This window comes from Leptodactylus fuscus, chromosome 6 (assembly GCF_031893055.1).
Source record: "Leptodactylus fuscus isolate aLepFus1 chromosome 6, aLepFus1.hap2, whole genome shotgun sequence".
NCBI classification, from domain to species: domain Eukaryota; kingdom Metazoa; phylum Chordata; class Amphibia; order Anura; family Leptodactylidae; genus Leptodactylus; species Leptodactylus fuscus.
Genome location: NC_134270.1, coordinates 38,669,361 through 38,682,848, shown reverse-complemented (window position 1 = coordinate 38,682,848; position 13,488 = coordinate 38,669,361). Strand labels below are relative to the sequence as shown.

The 13,488-nt window shown below is 45.0% G+C and overlaps 1 protein-coding gene across 5 annotated transcripts in view; it reads right to left on the bottom strand.

Annotated features, from left to right (window-relative positions):
• Positions 1–9,970, bottom strand: part of CADM1 (cell adhesion molecule 1) — a 246,941-nt gene extending 236,971 nt beyond the window's left edge. For 4 of the 5 annotated variants that reach the window (XM_075279754.1, XM_075279755.1, XM_075279757.1 and 1 more), the window contains exon 1: positions 9,853–9,962. In XM_075279754.1, the coding sequence (XP_075135855.1) occupies positions 9,853–9,928 (76 nt within the window). In that variant the 5' untranslated portion in view covers positions 9,929–9,962. Of the gene's footprint in view, positions 1–9,852 lie in introns of all 5 variants that reach the window. The other variant, XM_075279758.1, reaches the window with a different exon arrangement.
• Between the last annotated feature and the right edge of the window lie 3,518 nt (positions 9,971–13,488).

The window sequence follows — 13,488 nt, the reverse complement described above, 5'->3', positions numbered from 1 at the left end:
GCAGCATTCACCAGCATCAATCTATAGTGAATGGCCAGCCTTAGGCTATATGCACACATTGCAAATTACATGCAGATTTTAATACGGAAAATCCACAGTGTAATTTAGTAGCATATAAATCAATTTGATTTTCCTAGTCTCTTGTATACAATGCTGTTCCTTTCACACGTGGAAATCTGCAGCAGGTCAATTCTCTGTATTTTCACTCATTTCAATAAGAAAGGTCTAATGTAAGGCCAAGTCAGCCAGAAAAAAAATCATACAATATTGTATACTTTTATGTCACACAGACAAAAGTGTGCAAACGCCTGAAGAAGGAGTCTTTGTGCTCTGAAAGATGCAAATGTAATTTTTTGGTTTCGGCAATAAAGGTATCGTAACAGTTTTGTATTGTCGATACAAAAGTATAATAGGGATAAAATTGCCACCAAAATCCACGACAAGAACTGACTTTAGAAGGCAGATTTTACTGGACAGACCGGTATATATCATGGTGACCTAGTATAGGAGAACGCTTTAAGAAGCACAAGCTAGTTTCTTCAAAGGAAGGTGATGCCTACTGTAATTTTAGGTGGGAAAGCCCGGCCTGCGTCTACAATCCTTCATAAAAGGCAGGGACAATTATCTTTCAAAGGGTTTCTGGCTTGGTTTATAACACAGCGCCACCCCATAATTGTATCACTTTACAATAATGCTCTTTATTACATAGGGGATCAAAAGATGGAAGCACATGAGGCTGCGGTCACATGAGCATTCGGGGAACGTTCAGGGACTCCGTCCCCCATCCTGCCCTGCAAGTAGGAATTTTCTCTCTGCCAATTTCAGTCAGAAAGTCACCGGACCCCATTATATTCTATGGGGTCCGCATGTTTCTGCAAGTACCGTATATACTCGAGTATAAGCTGACCCGAATATAAGACGAAGCCCCTAATTTTACCACAAAAAACTGGGAAAACTTATTGACTCGAGTAGAAGCCGAGGGGGGGAAATGCAGTAACTACTGGAAAATTTAAAAAATTAAAATGGTCGGAGTTTTTGGGTGCAGTAGTTGCTGGGTGCTGGGGAAGGGGAGGGGGTATTTTGGTTGTCTGTCTGCCCCTTCCCTGAGCTTGAGGACTGTTTTTTTATCCCCCCACTTGTAATTCAGCCTGGCAGAATATAGGGGATCTGCAGTGCTCCTATTAACCCCTTCCCGATGGAACAGGAGCACTGCAGATACCCTATATTCAGTAGACCGAGCACTGTCAGACACAGGGATACCTAATGTGTATGTGTTTCACAGTCATTTTCTACTTTCATATGTATTCAAGGGAAAGGAGGGATTTAGAACTTTTATTTGCTTTATTTTTTTATTATATTTTTTTAAAGCTTTTTTTTGTCACTATTTTATGGGAGATTCTATACATTATTTATTTATTTTTTTTTTTTTTTTTTGCTTGATTCGAGTATAAACAGAGGGGGGCTTTTTCAGCACAAAAACTGGGCTGAAAAATTTGGCTTATACTCGAGTATATACGGTAATTGTTCTTTTTTTTAGAACAGCGAAAACCCCAATGCTAGTGTGAACCTAGTATATGAAGCAGGGAACCGCAGCTACCCCATTCACTTGAATGACAAAAAAAAATTAAAAAAAAAATACTCCTTTGTTGATCACCTGACACTCCTAAGGTCCATGGCGATCTCTACTTCATGGTCCCTTTTGACATAAAGGAGATGCCATTTAGCCAATCACTGGCGAAGGCAGGTCACCACTGTGGGCAATGATTGGCTGAGTAGTCACTTAAGAGTGTGCCAAAATGGACCAAAGAAGAAAAACTTCGGAAGATCTCAGGAAAGCCAGATCCACAGAAGCAGTTTGGTGGTGGTGGTGGCGGCAATATGTGTGGTGAGGTGATTTTTTTTTCACTATTTTCTAAATAATTTTAATTGGCCGAAAAACCTTTTACGTTAGGTTCACACCTGCGTTCAGCACTCCGTTCTGTGCTTTCCGTCTTCTACATGGAAGAAGACGGAAAGCACAGACCGGGTCCGGCCGTGAGCATTTTATGCTCTCCGCCGCAAAACCATTTTTTTTAATCCGGACACAGAGTACTGCATGTCCGACTCTGTGTCCGGATTAAAAAACCCAGTTTCGCGGCGGAGAGCATAAAACGCTCACTGCCGCTCACGGCCGGACATCTTTCTCACCCATTCAAATGAATGAGTATGAAAGAGTCCTGCAGGTTTCCGTATCCTGCTCTGTTTTATGCAGGAAATGGAAACCTGCAGAACGGAGTGCCGGGCGCAGATGTGAACGAGCCCTTAGCAGTAATCTAGTCCCAATAATATCAAGTGAATAAAATATCCTAATCCACGAATTACTAGAAACTTGTATGTCCATGACCGACCCCAGAGCCTGGCCGAGCTCCTCCAGTGCATTGGGCAAGGTTTCTGGTGTAAAGACTTCACTTCTCGGAATGGAATTCCCCAAAGCCAGCAAGGAACACTTGGAAATTTAACTATGAACAGAGAAAATATGCTCCACTGTGTAACATGATAAAACAGCGAGAAATAATATGCACCTGAACACAAGCGTAGCCTGAGGAAGTCGTCAATGTGACTTCAAACATGTGAGACAATAAGAAGGTTTACTACACTTTTAGTAGAGCAGTGTTATTTCCATGCTATATAGATCTTGTGCCGCTAAAGGCGCAGCTTTCTTTGGATTTGAAAGAGAACTTCCATACATTTTCCCAGGGGACGACTACACGGCCTAGAAGACTTCTTATGCTTTGATGATTCCAACAAAAACTTCAAACCCGCTCAAACCTTCACTTAACTATACTGGTAAAGGGCAGCCACCCCGAAACAGCTGTCTGCAGAGGAGTACAATTTTGGCTTATGCCCTAGTTGTATACCAAGCAGGACTATATGAGACTACAAGTAACTTCTTAATTACCGTATATTATACAATTATTAATGTTGTATCATTAATTCCTAGCACTGTATAATTTATACATCGTTGGTTGCATTTTTACTTTCATAGGAATCCAATCACTAGACTTTTAATGAATTAGAGGAGCTTTACGTCTGACTGTCCACGAAAGAGTTGGAACGTGGAAATATACAGCAGATGAAGTTGGTCAGTGGTTTGGCCTCCCGACTCCAATGTCCTGGAAGACCTGGTTATAGTCAGGCATTGACGTATAGGATTGATGGCTTCCAACAGGTGGCGCTACATGCAGAGGTTTCTTTACGTAGATAAGTAGTTCACTCGTCACACAATGAAGCAAGTACTCTTCTGACATCATATCCAAGAATCAACTCTTCTGTGACATGGCCCGGCTCAACCTTTGGTTGCTATAACAATTTTATGCCTCAAAATACCTGGGTTAAAATGGCAATGACAGACCACGGCAAGAGAGATCTGAAGCAACTTCTCAGTTCCCTTCTTAAGCCTCGTCACTAGTTTTCCCCAATCTTGAATATAGAAGTGACTGGTGCAAAAAAAAAAAAAAAAGCCAAAACAAGTACTAAATTTTAAGTTTAATTTACTTAGACCTTGGTCATACTGTAGCAACATCCAAAAGCAGCAAGGCTTCAGTCTAAGCTTTTATTTGTGGCTATAGTATTCACAAAAAGTGGTTTCACTCCCATATAGTCAACTATAATGATAATTGTAATTGCAACGGGGGCAAGAACATGGCCGAGGAGCTGTATCGGATCGAAACCTTGCTGCAGCCAATCGTCAACACGAGAGAGGGAGATTTTGGTCACAAACAGAAGCCAGATTGTAAAGGGCAACACGGTGGCTCAGTGGCTAGTATTGCAGCACTGGAGTCCTGGGTTCAAATCCTGCCAGAGACAACATCTGCAAGGAGTTTGTATGTTCTCCCCCCATACTCCAAAGACATACTGATAAGGAAAAATGTACATTGTGGGCTCCATATGGGGCTCACAATCTACATAAAAAAAAAAAAGCTAGATTGTATGTTCTTAGCCTTAATATGATGTGTTACAGATTTTGGAGCCGAATCGGAGTTGTTTTTGGTCAAAAGCTTATGTAAGAATAGTCTTGTGTTTTGCTCACAATGTTATAAAGGGGTTATGTACTCCTTATCCAAAAATACTGACTAGCAGTACTCTGAGCATTGGTAGATAAATCTCAAATAGGCAGTGGGAAGTATGATTGTAATGTGTACAGGCTATCGTATTTAGGTCATAGGGTGCCCATGGTGGTGTTAGTCAATATAAATGTAGGCAAATACCACAGCACTCAGGTTGTTGAGGGTTTTCTTCAAGTCTTCAACAACATCTTGTACTACCCCGAGTGCCGTGGTATTTCCTTACATACGTTTACTGTGTAAACCCAGCTTTAAGATACATGCCCGCCTCTGAATATAAGTTTGTCATTTCCATATGGAATTAATGTACATAACAAGTTCAGCAATTGTTCAACTACATTGTATCCTCCTCCTAAGCTACAGACTGTTCGTAGCTGCAGGCATTGTTCTGCTGGCTTCAGAGCTGAAATCTACAACAGCCCAAGCTGGAATGTAGATATATGTAAATTGGCACAATATGTGCACAGCTTCCATATGGCTCCAAGAGATATGTTGTCTCACACTGGCAGTAGGGCACATGGATGGCACATGGATGGCATTATTATTGGGATTCTTATCATACGTTCGCCCATTCCATTTCACAAGTGAACGGATGGCTAAATGTCACAAACCCCAACAGGTGGTTCATAGGGTTTCAAGAAGCAGCTCCCATCACTGCCAAGACGTCTTCATGAAGGTATAGTGCAGATGGTACATGGGCAAATAACTTTAGAATTTCTTTAAATTTTCTATGTTTTCAGGGTAATTTCTGCTGAACCAAACTGGTCAATTCCCTAAATACAAGGACTCATAAGACTCATCTTTATAACCATCCATTCCCCTCACTTAAGACAGGGTCCCACTTATATTAGTTAAGGCAACAATCTAGATACTGGCACGTCACTCTGAACGCACAACATAACAATCCTTTCCTAATATTCTTTTGTATATGGGGGGACTGGCCATTTTTAAAGAATCGGAATAATGTCAGCAAATTGTATTTTTACCGTAACTGTTTACTCCAAGATCCTTTCTTGATCACATTATGTTCCATTCTATTAGACACACGTATCGAGGCTTACAACATCTCTAATCCTTTCCCTCAAGTCCCACTACAATGTCTCAGTCTCATCCTCTACAGTCTTGCCCATCGCATACAGAATACCGATCAAACTAGCAGTCTCAACTTTCAACCAAGACTTCTTAAGATGTCCATAACCCATAAGCAATATCTATCAAATAACTTTAGACTGTCGAAGCCAGTTCCAACACTCCAGAAGCAAATCTGAGTCTAGATAATAAGATTTCCCTGTTACAAAAAAAAAGCGCAGGTGAAAAATTAGGCGACGGCGGCAGATATCCAGGTATGCTGGCTACTCGCCTGGTGGGATTTGTTCCTAAACTGGAATACTATGGAGCAAGTAAGTCCATTCCAGAAGACAAGTTGACTTTTTAGTGACCCAACAGTAAGAAGTTTCATAGAAATGTACAAAAATCCACGTAAAAAGTTGAGAGTGCAACAGATTGTTTTTGGCACGTTTTACCTGGCTCCTTATACATGTGCAGACCCAAACAGTACATATTATGTATTTACTTAGTGTTCTATTTTATTGTTACAATATAAAGTAATACAAAGATACAAAGTAGCTCTACTGTCAATAGGGAAAGTAAAACTTGCATTATGACCACAATAATACTGCCGCCAATGCACAGCAAGGGAAATGTTTCCCAAGCAGACAGCAATGAATAAAATCAATGGCATATAAAAGATTGACACAAGATCCATTCACACCAGGAAAATGGAAATTACGATGGTTATGAATAGGACTATAGAACATTCTGATGTCACCACATCTGGGCTTGGGTTTAGGAACATTTATAAAAGTTTTACTGACATGTCACCATGGATTTCAGAGATACTAGTAGACCGGGTCAACTCTAAGATTACTACTAAAGAAGGAATTATATCATTGCCTGCTTTTATGAAACCCATAAGTCATAGAAACCCTACGTCTAGCATGATAGTCAGATAAGAATCCATCACTACTCTTGACCTCCCATATAGACCACTTGGCTTTCTCAACAGGTTCCTCTACATCAACCTCCCTCTAAACAGGTGCAACAAACATAAAACCCATGAGAAGATGTATATAAGGCTACACTAGTAAAATAGACACATCACAACAGAAGTAGTAATGCCTCATAGCCCTGGCTCTTGTACGCTATATCTCCTGTGAGAGCAGCAGTTGATATGTTCCTACTTGTTGCTCACAATTACTGTCTCCACCTGCTAAACGTGAAGCTGCAGCTAACCCAAAATTGGCATGGACGCACAATAAATCCAAGTGATTATTTCTGTTTCTGGATTGGGGAAGGAGAACAGGACAAAAATAGCCACAAATCATTTACGTTGTAATGAAAGGAGGGAGAATACGGCTGGAGATGGTGGAAGAAGAAGGTTCTGATGGACCATCAAAGGGTTTAGGAAGGATGGTGGAACTGGTGGTTGTAAAGGACGTAAACAAGAGTAACCTTATAGACCAGAGGTTGTGAAAAAGAAAGAGGAAGACACTAAGAGAGTCATTGTGTATGTGAGGGTGAAAGAGTCAACATTCAAGTCAATACCAAACCAATGAAGAAGACTTACTAACGTATGATGTCATAACTTAAAACTAAAGAGTAGTTCAATAGACAGATGGAATGTGTATACACAATACCGAAAATCACTACTACTAGAAGGGGGTGAGCCCAAATCTACTCTTCACAGGCTTCAATCCAGGTGACATGCTGTTCTACGGCTACGTCTCCATCCCTAACCGTGGGCACGCTAGCAATATTTTCTCTATTAGCGGGTCCAAGAGAACAAGACAGGAGAATATTACTGCATGATGGGCGGAGAGAGACTGGATGGAGGATTTTCAGTAATGGCTAAAGGGTGGGCAAAGGCTTTGCAGGGAGTGCATCTGTGTGATGGACACAGAGCCTGAGAGAAGTATTTCCTCTGTTTTTGTTCTCCAAATGCAAACACTGCCCTCTTGATTCGGAGCTGTGCCAGAACAGTTGCAGCTTCAATCTCCAAAGAGCACAACGACCCGAATAAGACACCAGAGCAGTAAAAACAAACCCCACAATGCAGGCCAACCTGAACCTACAAAACCCAACCTGTCATCCTATACATCCCATATAACCTAGGTCTTCTCTGGTGCAAAAAATGCAACACATAAGGGACTTTACCATCCATAAAAGCAAAATTGATGCATAGGGAAGCAAGGCAAAGCTAGCTTTGTGAACAGGCGGACATGGAGAGCTGAAGCGAGCAGCTCTGCAGACACTTTACCGTACACATTACACAAGCATCAGGATTGAAAAAGAGGGAGTCAGACTGCGGAAACACAACTGGAATGAAGGGGGGGGGGGGGTTGTGGTTTATCTGAGACAGGAACAGATACACTATCAAAACAACCCACATACTGGAATGAAAGATTGCCAATGAACAATACTGGGATTTAAACCTGCATATACGTTACCCTCCCCCATGAAAAAAAGCAACCCCCCCCCCCCCCCCCGGATCCATTCCTCCCCATTTACACTGAGTGCCCCCAGAGAGTAAAGGGGGAAGGGGGGTCATGCAACAGTTTGGAATCAATCACACTTAAACAGTAAAAGTAAATAGAGCTTTCTCTCTGCAAACAGACACCCAAAAAATACCCAAAATGGTAGTGGGACACAGGCTGCAAGTTTAGCACAAATGCAACATTTTCCCCATTGAAACATATGATATGATGCATATACAGTACGCCATTGCACACACTGGAGTGTAGGAACATACGTCTACAAATGAATCCCCCCCCACCACCATGCAGAGCTGAGCACACTCATACGGTCTACATGGTACTACGCAGTGATTTATCCCTCTCACCATCACTACACTGGTGGAGATAGGGCGACAGCATCTCAATGATGCTGAGAACACCCAACACACAGCAGTAAGAAAAACCGAGCCACATCCAATACATCAATGTGAACATTACACAAAGGGTAAAACCCTAAACTGTAGAGAGAGCCCACAATGCACCAGCCATGAGAAGATGGTCTACCACTTACTACACATCTACAACTGCCATGCAACAAGTGGGTGCACAGAAGACAGGGTTAAACATTGTGGGCACCACATCGCCTTCCTTTCCCTTTCACTAAGGCTCATCTTTCTGAATCTTTGCTTTTTGTCTCCCCATCTCTCTCCCTCCGATTCCCGCTTTCCCTCCCTTCTCTCCCCCATTCCCTTTTGTTCTTCTCCTTTCATCTTCTTTCCCTCTCATCTCCCTGATCCTTCCATCTCTCTTTCATGTGAAATCTCTTTCCTCTCCGGCTATCCTCCCCCCAATCCTAGATTTTAGCTCTTACCCTCTACTAGCCCCTCTTATCTCTCAACCCCAACTTTCCTTACCCCCAATTACACCGAATGCTACATCATAGCAATACCCCAAATATTCCTTCTATACACTACATCTCTCTTACTTTCCACCATGGCACTGACCTTCTCCACCCATTACCCATTTACAACTATGAGCCCCCTGGTTGTGCGTAGTGTTCTGCCCCCTCCACAATACCCATCCTGCACACCACCCAAGTACCTCCAGTACTACACCATCTTCCTGACCCTCTTTACCCATTACCATCTTAGTTCTCCCTACTCAGTTTTCAGGTGTCTTACTCCCAAAACTATAACCAACCTTGGTCCCTCTACCCCCTTACTAACCCCTCTTTTCTATACCATATTATTCCCTATAGGCTCTTGTTTATGCCAATCTTCCCATGGCATACCCCACTACTGTTCCAGTACTACAACTGCCTTGTACTCCATCCCCAACACTATGCCACCCTCCTGCCCCTCTTACTTCTGCTCTTGCCCCCTTGTCTCACCAGGTCCTTCTCCCAAATCTAGTTTTGCCCCTCTCCACCATATAAATATTTCAGATCTCCTAATTGTCTCCTTCACTCGTACCCTAATTTGCACCCTATTCCCCCTCTCCAAGAGGCTACCATCTGTTCTCCTTGCATTCTCTCTCCAGCAGGTTGCCCCCTTGTACCTCTCTCCAGCAGGCTGCCCCCAGTTCCCCTCTCTCCAGCAGGCTGTCCCCCTATACTCCTTTCCCTCCAGCAGCAGGCTGCCCCCTGTACCCCTCTCTCCAGCAGGCTGCCCCCCAGTCCCCCTCTCCAGCAGGCTGTCCCCCTCTCTCCAGCAGGCTGTCCCCCTCTCTCCAGCAGCAGGCTGCCCCCCAGTTCCCCTCTCTCCAGCAGGCTGCCCCCCAGTCCCCCTCTCCAGCAGGCTGTCCCCCTCTCTCCAGCAGGCTGTCCCCCTCTCCAGCAGGCTGTCCCCCTCTCTCCAGCAGGCTGTCCCCCTCTCTCCAGCAGCAGGCTGCCCCCCAGTTCCCCCTCTCCAGCAGGCTGTCCCCCTCTCCAGCAGGCTGCCCCCCAGTCCCCCTCTCCAGCAGGCTGTCCCCCTCTCTCCAGCAGGCTGTCCCCCTCTCTCCAGCAGCAGTCTGCCCCCCAGTCCCCCTCTCCATAGCAGCAGACTGCCTCCTCTCTCCAGGCTCCAGCTTCCCTGTCTCTCCTCTCAGGTTATCCCTCTCTCCAGCTCCCCCATCTGTTCCCTTCCCTGCTCCAGGCTTCCACACTCCGCTCTCCCTTCCCGATCCCCCCGGGCTAAGCCTCCAGCGCTCTGATCTCCCGGTATTCCTCTCCTCCCCTTTCTCTCGATCCCCGGTACCTTGCTGGAGTAATCCGGCTCGGAGCCCGCTGATCAGGAGAAAGAGGCGGAGAGCGGCTCCGGGCTGACTCGCCATGTTCGGCACCTGCTTCACTCTGCAGCCTCTGCTCGGCGATAATCACATGCTAATCATATGCTAATACATTCAGAAGGAGGCCGGCACTAGCCTGGAGGACACGCCCCTGGATCCCAGCCCACTGACGCCAGTGAGGGCCGGGTCTGTGACGTCACTGTGCTCCGTGAACTGCTCTAACCACGTGTGTGAGAGAAAGTAACAAACGGCGGGAGGAGGGGGCGGGGCTAGTGGAGGAGGGGACGGAGAACAAGGCGCACCGGCACACAGTGCGCCATAACGGCGAGGTGTCAGTGAGGGGGAGGCGGCAGTGGCTATTTACAAGTGATAGGGAGATGCGTGACGACATGTGCAGTGTGGCTGCGCTCCCCCGTGCACCGTGCAGTGATTTGTGTGCCCCTCCCCCACACACATTCCAAAGTGCATAGTGCTGCCCCCTGTAGTCAGAGCAGAATACCCCCTGAGGTGAGGGGTCACACCTGGCAACACATATGGCGCCCCCTGCCTGCTGCACCCATCTGCTCAGCACTTTGCTCTGAATTACAATTTCACAACTTCCCTGCAGCTTATATCACAGCTTGTGAAAGGGCCAAATAAAAATGAGGGCTGGTTTATTTATTATACTTATATAGCGCCATCATATGCCGCAGCGCTTTCCAGACATTGTCCCATATAGGGCTCACAATATACGTTCCCTATCAGTATGTCTTTAGAGTGGGGGAGGAAAACCAAATGAACTCAAGGAGAACATACAAACTCCTTGCAGATATTGTCCTTGACAGGATTTGAACCCAGGATTCCAGTGTTGCAAGGCTGCAGTGCTAACCACTGATCCACTGTGCTGGTTCACATCTGTGTTTGGTATTCTGTTTGGGGAGTCTGCTTGGGGACCCACCAAACAGAATACTGAATGCATTGACAAGCGGTGACAAACGGACCCAATAGACTATAATGGGGTCCATGTGTTTTAACACGGGTCATGCAGAGAGGAAAGTAGTTCATGAAGCATGAACTTTTCTCTCCGCATGACTCCTGCAGACACCGCACAGAACACACCAGACCCCATTATAGACTGTGGGGTCCATTTACTTTCATAAGCTCACTGCTTGTCATTTTGTTCAATAGTTTGTTCGGAGGATCCCCATGCCGACTCCCCGAACGGAATACCGAACGCAGATGTGAACCAGGCCTTACCATGCAAATACCCCTGCACAACACCCAAGTTACCTCAGAAACCTTTGGCCAATACCCCTACAAAGCACTCATATTACCCCAGAAATCCATGCAAATACCCCTGCATAACACCCAAGTTACCTCAGAAACACCAGACAAATACCCCTACACAGCACCCATATTTCCCCTGAAAAAACAGGCAAATATCCCTGCATGACACCTATATTACCCTAGAAATCCTAAGCCAATACCCCTGCAAAGCACCCATGTTACCCCAGAAATACCAGGCAAATACCTATACACAACACCCATATTACCCTAGAAACCCCAGACAAATACCACCCATATTACCCCCAGCAATACAGTGCCAACAGTACCCCCTTCCAGCAAAATACTATAGTTGCAGTACAATATAACTCACCAGAAGCACAAGCAAAATATCACAATACAGCACCAAATACCTGCCCTGGAGCACCAAATACCACAGTCCTGCACAAAGTACCTGCCTACAAGTAGGAAATACCACAGTCCTGCACAAAGTACATTCCCAGATGCACCAAATACCGCAGTCCTGTACAAAGTACCTGCCTATAAGTAGGAAATACCACAGTCCTGCACAAAGTACATTCCTAGAAGCCCCAAATACCACAGTCCTGCACAAAGTACATTCCTAGAAGCCCCAAATGCCAAGCACCATCGTTCTGAAGTTACTCTAATGTATAAAACAAAAGCTTTTTGTCATGCATGTGACTGCTCAGGCAGGCAGGACCTTTTCTTCCATTACAAAGATAACAAACATAGCAGAAAAAAGCTTCATGTTTTTTATTACATGGCTGTGAGTGGGAATGGAAGCCATATGGAGGGGGCTCCTATGATGGAAGTATAGTAGTATGAACCTATATACCATAATCATATAGGTGAGAGATAACAGATAGTAAAAGATACCAGAACTACTGTGCAATTACTGTAGTACACAGGATGCACCCTTTTTGAAGCCTGTGATTGTGGGGGGTCAGTCATATGTGTCGTGGTAATAAGTTCCAGAGTATGGGGGATGCGCTGGAGAAGTCTTGGAGATGGTTGTGTGAAGAGTGGATAAGAACAGAACAGTGTAGGAGTTCTTGAGAAGATCAGAGGTTACAGAGAGATTAGCAGATTCGATGGCTGTTAGAGAAGGCAGGAGGAGTTGAGGGCTTGGATGTGTGGCTTGAAAGATAGATCACAATCAAAGGTTATCCCAACGCAACTGACCTGTTGGACTGGGGTAAGCGTGGTCAAGTTAACTTTGATAGATGAGTCAGGTAGGGCAGCCATACGAGGTGGGACGAGATGATGAACTCAGTTTTCTCTATGTTGAGGTTGAGAAAGTGGGAGGAGAGGAAAGAGGCTACGGCTGCAGGATATTTTGGGACTCACAGTGGTAACAGAGTGGAAATGTTTGTTTCAGACTGATATATTTAAGTGTCCTCGGTGTAGAAATGGTATTGAGAACCATGAGGTTCTATGAGTTGGCCAAGGCCGAAGGGGTAGATGGAGAACAGGAGGGGTCCTACGACAGAGCTTTGTGGGACACCTACAGAGAGAGGGTACGCTGAGCAGGTTATGCATGAGTTCGACCAGACTGGGTCAAGGGTGTAGGTGGGATTTAGAAATTAAGGTGGAGAGCTTTTTGTTGGAGAAGCAGGTTAAGGATGAGGAGCACTATGAGAAACTCAATTTTCAATTGATCAATTGAAGATACCTGCAGAACTGAAAGTGCGCTGAATTTAGCACATAGTCTGATTTGCAACGGTATATAATATGTCATAAGACGGGGGCATACCTATAGCAGGTTCAGTGGAAGCAGACTGCGCCCTAGAACCTGATGGGGATCAAGCGTCCTACTACCACATAAGATATACCATATGTCCAACTTTCGAAGGACAGAAAGAGGGACAGGATGTGCACACTGTGGCAAATTTAGCCCCATCCACTTCCACTTTGACTCCGCTCATTCCCCTCCATTCCTCTTTGTATCTCCACACGTTTTAATGCCCCTACAATCACCACAACGTGATATGCCCTCACATTATGATGTACCCCTCCAGCTACCTCTGCAGTATAAAGTCCCCCACCAGTTCCTCTGATAGTTTCATGTTCCCTTTCCAACTACCCCACAGTTTCATGTCGCCCTCTAGCTTCCTCCATGACTTAATGTCACTCTCCAGATTCCTCCACAGTATAAAGTCGCCCACCCATTGCTCCCACATTTCACGTCCCCCTCCAACTACCACCGCAATTTAATGCGCCTCTCCAGCTGCCTTCAATTTAAAGGGATTCTATCATTAAAATTGTATTTTTCTGCCTACCATGTCAGAATAGCCTTAAGAAAGGTTATTCTTCTCCTGCCT